Here is a 13,508-nt window from a genome sequence, read left to right as displayed (position 1 = left end):
CATAGAGTTACCCCCTTCCATCTATGGTACGGGCCATAGAGTTACCCCCTTCCATCTATGGTACAGGCCATAGAGTTACCCCCTTCTATCTATGGTACGGGCCATAGAGTTACCCCCTTCTATCTATGGTACAGGCCATAGAGTTACCCCCTTCCATCTATGGTGCAGGCCATAGAGTTACCCCCTTCTATCTATGGTACGGGCCATAGAGTTACCCCCTTCCATCTATGGTGCAGGCCATAGAGTTACCCCCTTCTATCTATGGTACGTGCCATAGAGTTACCCCCTTCCATCTATGGTACGGGCCATAGAGTTACCCACTTCCATCTATGGTACAGGCCATAGAGTTACCCCCTTACATCTATGGTACGGGCCATAGAGTTACCCCCTTCCATCTATGGTACGGGCCATAGAGTTACCCCCTTCCATCTATGGTACAGGCCTATAGAGAGAGCTGGTGACATCACGCATACTTTTACAGCACTCTTCTTTCAACCTGCTGATATCGCTGTATTTTCCTTTAATTTTTACAGCAGTGTTTTTACTCCAGTACAAATTTCTATAAATGTACCGAATAAAAAATATTATATATAGACTCTATTATATCATTCTTCGATCTTTTCCATCTACACCTCTTCCATTGAAGAAGGGAGGTTAGCGACAGAATTGCAACGACAGGTTTTTCGTCGGTTACATCCCTTAGTTTTGCGGCAGCCAGCCTCGTTCCGAAGAACAAAATAGAAGACGTTAGGCTCCGCATGCACAGTGTATCATGTGTGTACATCCAAGAACGTAACACAGTGTATCCAGGAAACACACACGACCATAGAAAAGGTGTTCGTGACTGCTCATTTTAACTTTCAAGACAAGGGAAATTTTTAAAAACTGACAATATCTATTTAATTGTTGTGGGCAAAATTCCGGTCGCAGTTTTCGATTGGAGGGCTTACCCACCGCCCCCACTTCCGGCATGACGTCATGGAATGGTGTTGATGGCACACAACATTCACCAAGAGAAGGAAGTGTTCTGAATGGAACAGTTGTTTTGGTGACCGTCTGTTAATTATTTCTTGCTCATTCCCACGGCAGCTTTTATACTCTGTATTAAGTGAATGGAGATTCCACGACCTTGATTTTATTTCCTTCTGCTTCCTACATTTGTCTCCATTCCCAGAGCATCATGAACGGGTTGTCGTTCAGCGAGCTTTGTTGCCTTTTCTGTTGCCCGCCGTGTCCATCAAGAATTGCTGCTAAACTTGCATTCCTGCCTCCCGAAAAGACGTATGATCTCATATCAGATGAGACAGGCTCTCGCTACAGCCTACACCTGACGGAGCGTGCTGAGTGGCAGTACAGTCAAAGAGAGCTAGACAATATAGAGGTCTTCTACACTCGGACCAGCAAGCACAATCGAATCGTGTGTATGTTTGCCAGATGCACTCCCAATGCCAAGTTCACAATATTGTTCAGTCATGGAAATGCTGTTGATTTAGGTCAGATGAGCAGTTTTTACATTGGGTTGGGTTCTCGAATAAACTGTAACATATTTAGTTTTGATTACTCAGGGTATGGGGCCAGTGGTGGAAAGCCTTCGGAAAAAAATATCTATGCAGACATTGATGCAGCTTGGCAAGCCTTGAGAACAAGATATGGAATCAGTCCTCAGAACATTATCCTGTACGGGCAGAGTATAGGAACTGTATCGACAATAGACCTTGCTTCACGGTATGAAGTCGGAGCTGTGATTCTGCATTCTCCCTTGATGTCTGGGATGAGAGTTGCCTTTCCAGAAACAAAGAGAACCTGGTTCTTTGATCCATTTCCCAGGTCAGTTCGCAGAACCATTGATGGTTTTAAGCTTTATTTCCCAGATCAGTTCGCAGAACCATTGATGGTTTTAAGCTTTATTTCCCAGATCAGTTCGCAGAACGGTAAATTTTTACTTATGCACCCACACACAGATGCATTGATTTGCGGGCTAAACTGCCCTAATTTTTGCTGTAGAACACACGTATGGCCACTAAAAAAACCATTGCAAAACAATTGTTTTCAATCCTAATTGACAAAACATAAAATCATTCCCCCTGAACTGAAACCCCCCCAGATTCTTTTTAGGTCAGGGGGGCATCCCCCCGAAACCCCCAATTTTAAAATCTTTATCAAGTCAAATTTTACTATTTATTTTCAAACATGTAATAACTCAATAACTATTGATTTGCGGCAAAAATGAAGGCCATATTCGTGTTCAGCGCAAAATACTTTGAAAAAAAAGTGCATAAAACGTGTACATGAGACGGGTGCATGAGTAAAAAAAAACCTGCAGAACCGTTGACTAATGATTGTTTAGCTTCCAGCTCTATTCAGACCCCCGATTAGATTTTTTATATTCGGACTCTGGACAGTCCAAATATGGGTTTTATCTATTCGGACTCGGGTCGAAAAAATTTTTTTTTTAAATATTTATTCGGACTCAACTTCTAAGTGAGTTATGTGAGTGTTAGGTCAGTAAGGAGGTTTTAATTCTATCTGTCGTCGGGGGGTTTTACGTCAAACCAGAATTAGAACTTCTAGAATTACCTACTAGATCTAGGACAGTAATTCTTGTGTCACAAGTCTAAAGACTGCTCTCTTTGCCCGATGGCAGTCAGTGCTTCCACTCTTCCGTATTTTTACAGAAATCCGTACTTACTGCCAGTTCCATACTTGTTCCTCCATCATTATTAACTCCCTCCGTAAAAATCTACGACAGCATAGTACTACCAAAATTCCGTAGCAAAAGATCCGTACGTCTTCGTATCTAAGTTACGGATATGTACGGTAATTCTCTCAGCAATAGTGTTATAGAAACCTGCCTGGTTGCGCATTTCCTGCCATCGGCCAAATCCGCTATGCCCCCCATCCATGCATTCATTGCGGGTTGGTCGGCAGTACATTTTTTACCTGCAGATTGATGAAAATCTGGCGGACTTTTTGTGCCACTTTCCTCCTTTCTATCATTCACTCATTCCGTCTGTCTATCTTTGGGTTGTCGCCACTGCTGGAAAATATGCACGCATTGTTCAAGTAAATTGACTTGTGATCTTAGACAGAAAGTTACTGTCAGAAAGAAACTTCTTGTTTGCCACAATTTCTTCTAGATCTAGAAAAATGATCAATGCGAAGATTCTACGGCACGGGAACACGAAGGGCTGCGATGAAAGAAATTTGTGCTAAAACCAGCCTAAAACTACTAAGTTCAAGAATAAATCGAAGTGCTGTTCCGAGTTTGTGACATGTGACATTCAGACGGGAAAATGAGGGTTTACGCTGGGTAACTGTATTGTGAAGGTATATCTATTCATTATTCCTAGGTTTGCCTTTAATTAATCAATGGTGCGATGAAAAATTAATTAAATTAAATTAAATAGTAGCAATGGAAGGGGAACCTGCTTTAAACATAACATTGCCAGCTCAATGGAAAGATATCATGTAGATTCTAGGTGAAGAAATCAAACAAGACAAAATCTTGGTGAAAAAATAGGTAGTAGTAGTATGGGCTGTTGGCAATCTGTTCAGACAGGCTCCCGATTGCCATTCTCGACCCTCTAAAAGCACTAAATTTCAATCTCTGTCCCTGGACCCTGCTGGGGTCCTCTGCGGCCCCCAGACCCCCGGCGGAATTCTCCTTTCTTTTCTGCTTCAGCTGGTGGAAGCACTGAAGTACACAGGAACCCACAACTCAGGGTTTTTCCACCACCACTACAGCATCATCATAACTTCCACCACCACTACAGCATCATCATTACTTCCACCACCACTACAGCATCATCATAACTTCCACCACCACTACAGCATCATAATTACTTCCACCACCACTACAGCATCATCATTACTTCCACCACCACTACAGCATCATCATAACTTCCACCACCATTACAGCATCATCTTTACTTCCACCACCACTACAGCATCATCATTACTTCCACCACCACTACAGCATCTTCCTTACTTCTACCACCACAACAGCATCATCATTACTTCCACCACCACTACAGCATCATCATTACTTCCACCACCACTACAGCATCATCATTACTTACACCACCACTACAGCATCATCATTACTTACACCACCACTACAGCATCATCATTACTTACACCACCATTTGTCCTTCCTCACGATTAGTTTCAATTTGTTGTGTGTTATAGTTTTCTTTTCTGTAATTAATGTTCTTTTTTAATCACATCGCACAAAATGGACAGCCGTGGCCTCTTCCCCCAGCAAGCGGAGAGTGCGTGATCGCTATGCACAATCTCATTGATTGACATAATTAACTTTTCCCCCCGGCAAAGTCAACTCAATTTGGTTGTTCTGTTCATACCAACCATGCTAATGATGCAGGGAGGGCCAGTTTCGATAGATCAAGGAACTAGATATTAAAACTCATATGTCTCATTATCGACAATATTTATAAGGCTGCCATTATTTCTACCCCGGGTTGGAATACTCACTTCCTTTTCACAAATGCTAGAAATATTTAGGAACAAGGGTCGGAAGTCGGGACGGACGCCATGCTGGACTCGATTCAGAGTCTGAAGAAAATTTTTGTCTTATCGGACTCCAGTCTGAATAGTCACTTCGTTTTCTGTAATTATCTGAATAATTTTTTTACAAATTATTTGGCACAAAATGGGCGACTGTTTCCTCTCTCCAACACCTCTTCCCCAGCAAGCCGAAAGTGCGTGGTCGGCACAATCTCATTGGTCGACATATATATACATTTAACTTTGCCCCTGGCAAGGTCAACTCAACTTGGTTGTTCTTAAGGCTTACTAGGCCCAGTAGTAGATCATGATTGATAGATTAATTATTACTGGGCCCAGTAGTAGATCATCATGATTGATAGATTACTTATTACTGGGCCCAGTAGTAGATCATGATTGATAGATTACTTATTACTGGGCCCAGTAGTAGATCCTGATTGATAGATTACTTATTACTGGGCCCAGTAGTAGATCATGATTGATAGATTACTTATTACTGGGCCCAGTAGTAGATCATGATTGATAGATTACTTATTACTGGGCCCAGTAGTAGATCATGATTGATAGATTACTTATTACTGGGCCCAGTAGTAGATCATGATTGATAGATTACTTATTACTGGGCCCAGTAGTAGATCATGATTGATAGATTACTTATTACTGGGCCCAGTAGTAGATCATGATTGATAGATTACTTATTACTGGGCCTAGTAGTAGATCATGATTGATAGTTATTACTGGGCCTAGTAGTAGATCATGATTGATAGTTATTACTGGGCCTAGTAGTAGATCATGATTGATAGTTATTACTGGGCTTAGTAGTAGATCATGATTAATAGATTACTTATTACTGGGCCCAGTAGTAGATCATGATTGATAGATTACTTATTACTGGGCCCAGTAGTAGATCATGATTGATAGTTATTACTGGGCTTAGTAGTAGATCATGATTGATAGATTAATTATTACTGGGCCCAGTAGTAGATCATGATGAATAGATTACTTATTACTGGGCCCAGTAGTAGATCATGATGAATAGATTACTTATTACTGGGCCCAGTAGTAGATCATGATGTATAGATTACTTATTACTGGGCTTAGTAGTAGATCATGATTGATAGATTACTTATTACTGGGCCTAGTAGTAGATCATGATTGATAGATTACTTATTACTGGGCCCAGTAGTAGATCATGATGAATAGATTACTTATTACTGGGCCCAGTAGTAGATCATGATGTATAGATTACTTATTACTGGGCTTAGTAGTAGATCATGATTGATAGATTACTTATTACTGGGCCTAGTAGTAGATCATGATTGATAGATTACTTATTACTGGGCCCAGTAGTAGATCATGATTGATAGATTACTTATTACTGGGCCTAGTAGTAGATCATGATTGATAGATTACTTATTACTGGGCCCAGTAGTAGATCATGATTAATAGATTACTTATTACTGGGCCCAGTAGTAGATCATGATTGATAGATTAATTATTACTGGGCCCAGTAGTAGATCATGATGAATAGATTACTTATTACTGGGCCCAGTAGTAGATCATGATGTATAGATTACTTATTACTGGGCTTAGTAGTAGATCATGATTGATAGATTACTTATTACTGGGCTTAGTAGTAGATCATGATTGATAGATTAATTATTACTGGGCCCAGTAGTAGATCATGATGAATAGATTACTTATTACTGGGCCCAGTAGTAGATCATGATGTATAGATTACTTATTACTGGGCTTAGTAGTAGATCATGATTGATAGATTACTTATTACTGGGCCCAGTAGTAGATCATGATTGATAGATTAATTATTACTGGGCCCAGTAGTAGATCAGGATGAATAGATTACTTATTACTGGGCCCAGTAGTAGATCATGATTAATAGATTACTTATTACTGGGCCTAGTAGTAGATCATGATTGATAGATTACTTATTACTGGGCCCAGTAGTAGATCATGATTAATAGATTACTTATTACTGGGCCCAGTAGTAGATCATGATTGATAGATTAATTATTACTGGGCCCAGTAGTAGATCAGGATGAATAGATTACTTATTACTGGGCCCAGTAGTAGATCATGATTAATAGATTACTTATTACTGGGCCCAGTAGTAGATCATGATTGATAGATTACTTATTACTGGGCCTAGTAGTAGATCATGATTGATAGATTACTTATTACTGGGCCCAGTAGTAGATCATGATTGATAGATTACTTATTACTGGGCCCAGTAGTAGATCATGATGTTCTAGATTACTTATTACTGGGCCTAGTAGTAGATCATGATTGATAGATTACTTATTACTGGGCCCAGTAGTAGATCATGATGTATAGATTACTTATTACTGGGCCCAGTAGTAGATCATGATTAATAGATTACTTATTACTGGGCCTAGTAGTAGATCGTGATTGATAGATTACTTATTACTGGGCCCAGTAGTAGATCATGATGAATAGATTACTTATTACTGGGCCCAGTAGTAGATCATGATGTATAGATTACTTATATTACTGGGCCCAGTAGTAGATCATGATTAATAGATTACTTATTACTGGGCCTAGTAGTAGATCATGATTGATAGATTACTTATTACTGGGCCCAGTAGTAGATCATGATGAATAGATTACTTATTACTGGGCCCAGTAGTAGATCATGATGTATAGATTACTTATATTACTGGGCCTATGTTTGTGAGCGTGTATACCGTTTAGCTCAACATGTACGCCAAAAAGCACAGACTCGACTTGCACGTTTGCCGGCTGAGTAGGGAATGACCCACGGGCTCACCAGTCCTTTAATCTCGTGCTGAACTCAGTGGTTACAAAAACATTCATCGGAAATGGTACGAAACACGAACAATGTACACATATCAACAGCCTAGTAGTAGATAATTAATAGATTAGCCTAATGATGCAGAGAGGGCCAGTTTAGAGAGGCTAGATCTAGTAACTGAGTGTAAGGAGGTTACATGTAATAACTGTCGTCGGGGGACTTTACATAACAGGAAGTTGGAAGTGACGTCATGCTGGACTTGGGTCCAAGTCCGAATATTTATAATTTTTTGTTATTGGACTCGAGTCGGAATAACCGTTTCCCTGAGCTGTAGGCGGCCAGCTACAGTTGCCGCATGTTGTCGCTGAGTGAGACTCCCTTTTGTTGATCTGATGAGGATGTCAGGATTTCTGTTCTGTTGTAGATCTACTCAGAGGGGATTTGGGATTCGAAAGAAGTGTATTTTTTACAGAATTTTAAATAGGGCTGCGAGCAGATTTTCGACACTCATTTAATGTTGTTTTTGTGGGTGTTTGGAGGTTTTGAAGGGAAAAGTAGAGGTTTGGGGCTTTACAGTTTAACCCTATCCGTACGTCGTGTTTTACTATCATATCCATACGACGTGGGGAACTCTGTGCCACCACTTAACCCTACCCGTACGTCGTGTTTTACTATCATATCCATACGACGTGGGGAACTCTGTGCCACCACTTAACCCTATCCGTACGTCGTGTTTTACTATCATATCCATACGACGTGGGGAACTCTGTGCCACCACTTAACCCTACCCGTACGTCGTGTTTTACTATCATATCCATACGACGTGGGGAACTCTGTGCCACCACTTAACCCTATCCGTACGTCGTGTTTTACTATCATATCCATACGACGTGGGGAACTCTGTGCCACCACTTAACCCTATCCGTACGTCGTGTTTTACTATCGTATCCATACGACGTGGGGAACTCTGTGCCACCACTTAACCCTATCCGTACGTCGTGTTTTACTATCATATCCATACGACGTGGGGAACTCTGTGCCACCACTTAACCCTATCCGTACGTCGTGTTTTACTATCATATCCATACGACGTGGGGAACTCTGTGCCACCACTTAACCCTATCCGTACGTCGTGTTTTACTACCGTATCCATACGACGTGGGGAACTCTGTGCCACCACTTAACCCTATCCGTACGTCGTGTTTTACTACTGTATCCATACGACGTGGGGAACTCTGTGCCACCACTTAACCCTATCCGTACGTCGTGTTTTACTACCGTATCCATACGACGTGGGGAACTCTGTGCCACCACTTTCCAAAGAGGAAATGCTCTTTTTAAATCTGATCCGTACGCTTTGCATTGCTGTCTGTCAAAATGATTTTTTGAGAAATACTGAAAGTTTCAAAAAGATCTTTGCGCTAGAAGTATTCTAAAAATGTTCGTGAAGAATACAACCCCTGGGGTACAAAATGACCCCAGGACGTACGGATAGGGTTAAAGAAAAGTGACCGGGGTAAGATGTGTAGGCCTATAGTAAAATAACATGGGAAACAGTGGTACCTGAGTGTGTAGGCCTATAGTAAAATAACATGGGAAACAGTGGTACCTGAGTGCGTAGGCCTATAGTAAAAACATGGGAAACAGTGGTACCTGAGTGCGTAGGCCTATAGTAAAAACATGGGAAACAGTGGTACCTGAGAGCGTAGGCCTATAGTAAAAACATGGGAAACAGTGGTACCTGAGAGTGTAGGCCTATAGTACTAAAAACATGGGAAACAGTGGTACCTGAGAGCGTAGGCCTATAGTACTAAAAACATGGGAAACAGTGGTACCTGAAGTTGAATTTGGTGACAAAAGATGGAAGGTGGTCTTAGTCTTAGTCTTAGTCCTAGACTGAAAATTTTGTGTTGGTGTAAGTAATAGTCTAGCCTGCAGTGAATCAATATATATATAGATTATCAGGTCCTGAAATATATTTTCTACAGTATTATACCATGGATTGGTCGAACACACAAGACTCGAAATCTGGCATCCCTGTCAAACTGTGCCTGCTCTACCGTTTTTTTTTCCGTCATTATCTTTGTAAGATATGTCTCGAGCCACAGATCCCACACACTACCGAGGCCAGTCCCGACGAGTTGGAACTCTCCGTGATTCCTGTATTATATATATATATATATATATATGGTTATACCCCGGTACATACGGATCAGATTTCTTCCTCCCTTCAATGTGGCCCTAGGAAAGATCTACACCTAGCCTTCTCGGACAAGGACGGAAAATCTTGGGAGGTCCAGTGTGCAAGTTGCGCATGTTAAAGATCCCTTGGTGATCTAAAATCTATTTATATGAGTAGGCTTCGACCACCACCCGGGCAAAATTAAAATTTTCCTACCAACTGAAAACTATGTTTAGTGTGTCCCACGCGCTCGTATGACCTAATGCAGTTGCGAGCGCCGTAAAACACTTTTAAAATATTTAAAATATGGCCGTGTGTGCTGCATTAGTTAAAAGACTGTATTGTCGAGTAACCCTGGACTGATGGGGATGGTTGGGCCCTTGAGTGAATCTGTCATGTGTGTCTGTCTAGTGTCTGATTTTGGGGAAGACGTGGGCTGCTGTCATTGAACTGTTAGCAGTTGCGAGCGCCGTAAAACCCTATACTACATACATACATACATATCATTGAACTGTTGGCGGCCAAAAGAAGGCAGTCAGCGTTGTTCCGCTAAGACCACTTGTGCCACAACTGCGCTCAGTGTTCTTACACATTTTCACATGTTTTCTTTCCCTCTCTTGAGAATCGGAAAACTTGATGTCCGTGGGAATTTATTGCAATAAAAGCACGGAAGTGTCCTGCCCAACTTTCAATTTTGGTGCGGTCGGTAGGCCGTGGTCAGAACTTCACAGCTCTCGACTGCTGTCCTGTCTGACAGTGACATGCGTCAATGACCTTACTTTGGTGCCTCCAGTTCTTGCAATACAAAGGACCACTGTTTGACCCATTTAAAAACAGAAATGTTTGATCATCTCCTTTGCTTCCACTTCCACCCTTAGCCCCACCCATCGGTGTAATAAACACAGTCAACCAATGCCACCCTCCCGTGCATATGTGAGCAAAGGTCTGGTGGTAGAAATAAAGACGTAACAAAACCAGAAAAGATTCCTTTTAGAGCTGATTGTTCTGTAGGGAAAAGAAAAATAGGCAAAGAGATCTTGTACAACAATAGGGTGTCTGTCTAGTTGGTGTTTTCCCCGAGGTTTTAGCGTGTTGAAGTTGACAATACAAGTATGTATGGCTAGATGTAACCAGTCTCTGACACAGGCTACTGTGTTGAAGTTGTCAGTACAAGTATGTATGGCTAGATGTAACCAGTCTCTGACACAGGCTACTGTGTTGAAGTTGACAATACAAGTATGTATGCCTAGATCTAAACAGTCTCTGACACAGGCTACTGTGTTGAAGTTGACAATACAAGTGTGTATGCCTAGATCTAACCAGTCTCTGACTCAGGCTACTGTAGGGGCACTTTGGAAATCCTGATTACATGGAAGTTTTTGCAAATTTACATGAAAATATTGCTTTTGATGGAAGAGTAAACAAATATGAATGGTTCTATCTAAAAAAAATTCCCATTCCAGTGGCTTGTTTTTGTTTTTAATAAATAAATCTGCTTGTCACTTGCTACATGTGTTGTCAGAGGATATTTCGAACCACCATTAGAAAGTTAAGAACCACAAAAACATGCAGAAAACCAGTGTTATTTCATTATAATATTTAAATGATGAAGGGGGATATGAAAGTGCTATGCTTTTTATATCCCCTATCTCTTCAGTAAATAAATTTTAAATATTTGTTTTAACACTGTGGCGTCGGTAGCCGAGTGGTTAGGCTACCGGACTCGTAATCGTGAGGTTGTCAGTGGTCTAGTGGTTAGGTTACTGGACTCGTAATCGTGAAGTTGTCAGTGGTCTAGTGGTTAGGTTCCGGACTCATAATCGTGAGGTTGTCAGTGGTCTAGTGGTTAGGTTACCGGACTCGTAATTGTGAGATTGCGGGTTCAGGGGTTCGAGCCTCAGCTCGGTCAGATGTTGTGTCCATGGGAAAGACACTTTACATGAACTTCTTACTTGGCTCTGTCCTATCGGAGACGGACGTTAAACTGGGAGGCCCCGCCTCTTAAATAACCTAATAGTGTTGATAGGGGAGTTAAAACCTATACCATTTCCCCTTTTTTTTTGTAACACTGTAGCAAGTGGCATGGTAGTTTTTTATTTATCAACTACTGATTCATTGGAATCCAATCCGGTATTTTATTAAACCCGATGTAAAGCTAACTTCCTGCCAAGAGAATTCCTTCTGTTTGAGATAGCTGATTTCAGATGAGGGAAGATCTCTTTTTGTTGTAACATTTTGTTGTTACACTGATTTTGTGTCTAAAATCTTGTAGCAAGTGACATGCAGGGCGACACAGTGTCGCGAGTGACGTCCATACTTTTGGGAAGCATGGTTCCTCCTGTGAGAATTGACCCCTCCTAGTTGTCCACACTGTCAATTACTCACTTTCGAAGCAGACAAGGCAACAAAGAGAAGGAAATCCGTGTGGTCAAAAGGAAACTTTCCACTTACAAGTGTGGTGTGACCACATCATTGTTGTCGTTCTCTGTAGCAAGGCACATGCTGGGTATATTATTCCTTTGATCTGTATTCTTTTTCACCATCCAATTTGTTTGTTTGTTTTTGTTTTGAGTTTTGGAACTACAAGGCTTTTGTTTCAGATTCAATAGATTTTCCTTGCATTTCTACCCCCCCCCCCATCCCTGAAGAAGAAGGCCACTGACATACGGTCCTTCTTCTCAACACAGATATAATATTACTGGAATTTGTGAGACAAAGTCCCCATACACTTGTAAGGGAAGGGAAGAGAGATGTTTTTGTGTGGGCATTGAAGAACGTTACAAGGTTTGTGTTAGGTGACATGTGGTGCGCCGCTCATTTTCTGATATTTTTTTCAAAAATCATCTGGCATCCCTGCAGATAGGTCATATATATATCTATATATTATATCTATCTATATATTATATCTATCTATCTATCTATATTATATCTATCTATCTATATCTATATATTATATCAATCTATCTATATCTGTTGTGTCTGTTTCAGCATCGACAAAGTGCCCAAGATAACCTCCCCTGTGCTGGTGATTCACGGCACGGAGGACGAGGTGATCGACTTCACCCACGGCCTGACCATCTACGAGCGGTGCCCGCGGACCGTGGAGCCACTGTGGGTGGAGGGCGCGGGCCACAACGACGTGGAGCTCTACGGCCAGTATCTCGAGCGACTCAAGCAGTTCATCAACGTGGAGCTGGCCGTCAATTGACTAGCCGACACAGGGGAGAGAATTCAGGGAGAGTCCGAGCAAACAGCGCAGGCAGAGCCGCCACCCACCCCCACCAGCCCACCAGAGCCACCCGCCAGCCTCCCCACAGCCACGGAGGATCTGGACGTGGTTCTGGAGGCCGGTGAGTCGGGGGTCCAACCTCAGCCCTCCACGCCGGGGGCCGCAGCTCCTGCCTCTGTGTCTGTACAGCTGGCCGCCCCTGAGGAGAGGGTGGTGTGAGCGACGCGTGTCGCTGGCGTGTCGCTCCGCTCTACACTAGTGACGCGTGGGGACATCAGACGTGTAGTGACGTGTGGGGACATCAGACGTGTAGTGACGCGTGTAGTGACGCGCTGGGACATCAGACGTGTAGTGGCACGTGGGGACATCAGACGTGTAGTGACGCGTGGGGACATCAGACGTGTAGTGACGCGTGGGGACATCAGACGTGTAGTGACGTGTGGGGACATCAGACGTGTAGTGACGCAATGTGGCACATATAGTGACTTGTGGTTGGGAGGGAAATGACGCTTGGTGACGTTCAATGACACATGACATATAGTGACGTTCAGTGATGTAGAATTATGTCTGGTGACGTATACTGGTGACAGATGGTGATAATGTTGACTTGTCTGGACAGATACTGACGTATAACATAATGGTATATCGTGACATGTGGTGGGCAGGGACAGATTACAGTGACACGCTGGGACGTTTGGTGACATTTAGTGAAACATGGTGACATTTAGTGAAACATGGTGACATTTAGTGAAACATGGTGACATTTAGTGAAACATGGTGAC

The 13,508-nt window shown here is 42.2% G+C and overlaps 1 protein-coding gene across 1 annotated transcript; it reads left to right on the top strand.

The window, feature by feature from the left end:
• The first annotated feature begins 728 nt into the window (after window positions 1–728).
• Window positions 729–13,500, top strand: LOC101862546 (alpha/beta hydrolase domain-containing protein 17B). The gene is made up of 2 exons (XM_013090193.2): window positions 729–1,827; window positions 12,486–13,500. Exons 1-2 carry the CDS (start codon window positions 1,181–1,183, stop codon window positions 12,703–12,705), a joined length of 867 nt encoding a protein of 288 aa, XP_012945647.1. The 5' UTR covers window positions 729–1,180; the 3' UTR covers window positions 12,706–13,500.
• The last annotated feature ends 8 nt before the right edge of the window (window positions 13,501–13,508 follow it).

Source organism: Aplysia californica, unplaced genomic scaffold (assembly GCF_000002075.1).
Source record: "Aplysia californica isolate F4 #8 unplaced genomic scaffold, AplCal3.0 scaffold01171, whole genome shotgun sequence".
In the NCBI taxonomy this organism is placed as follows: domain Eukaryota; kingdom Metazoa; phylum Mollusca; class Gastropoda; order Aplysiida; family Aplysiidae; genus Aplysia; species Aplysia californica.
Note: the sequence above shows the minus strand (reverse complement) of the source record. Positions and strands in the feature narration are given on the sequence as shown.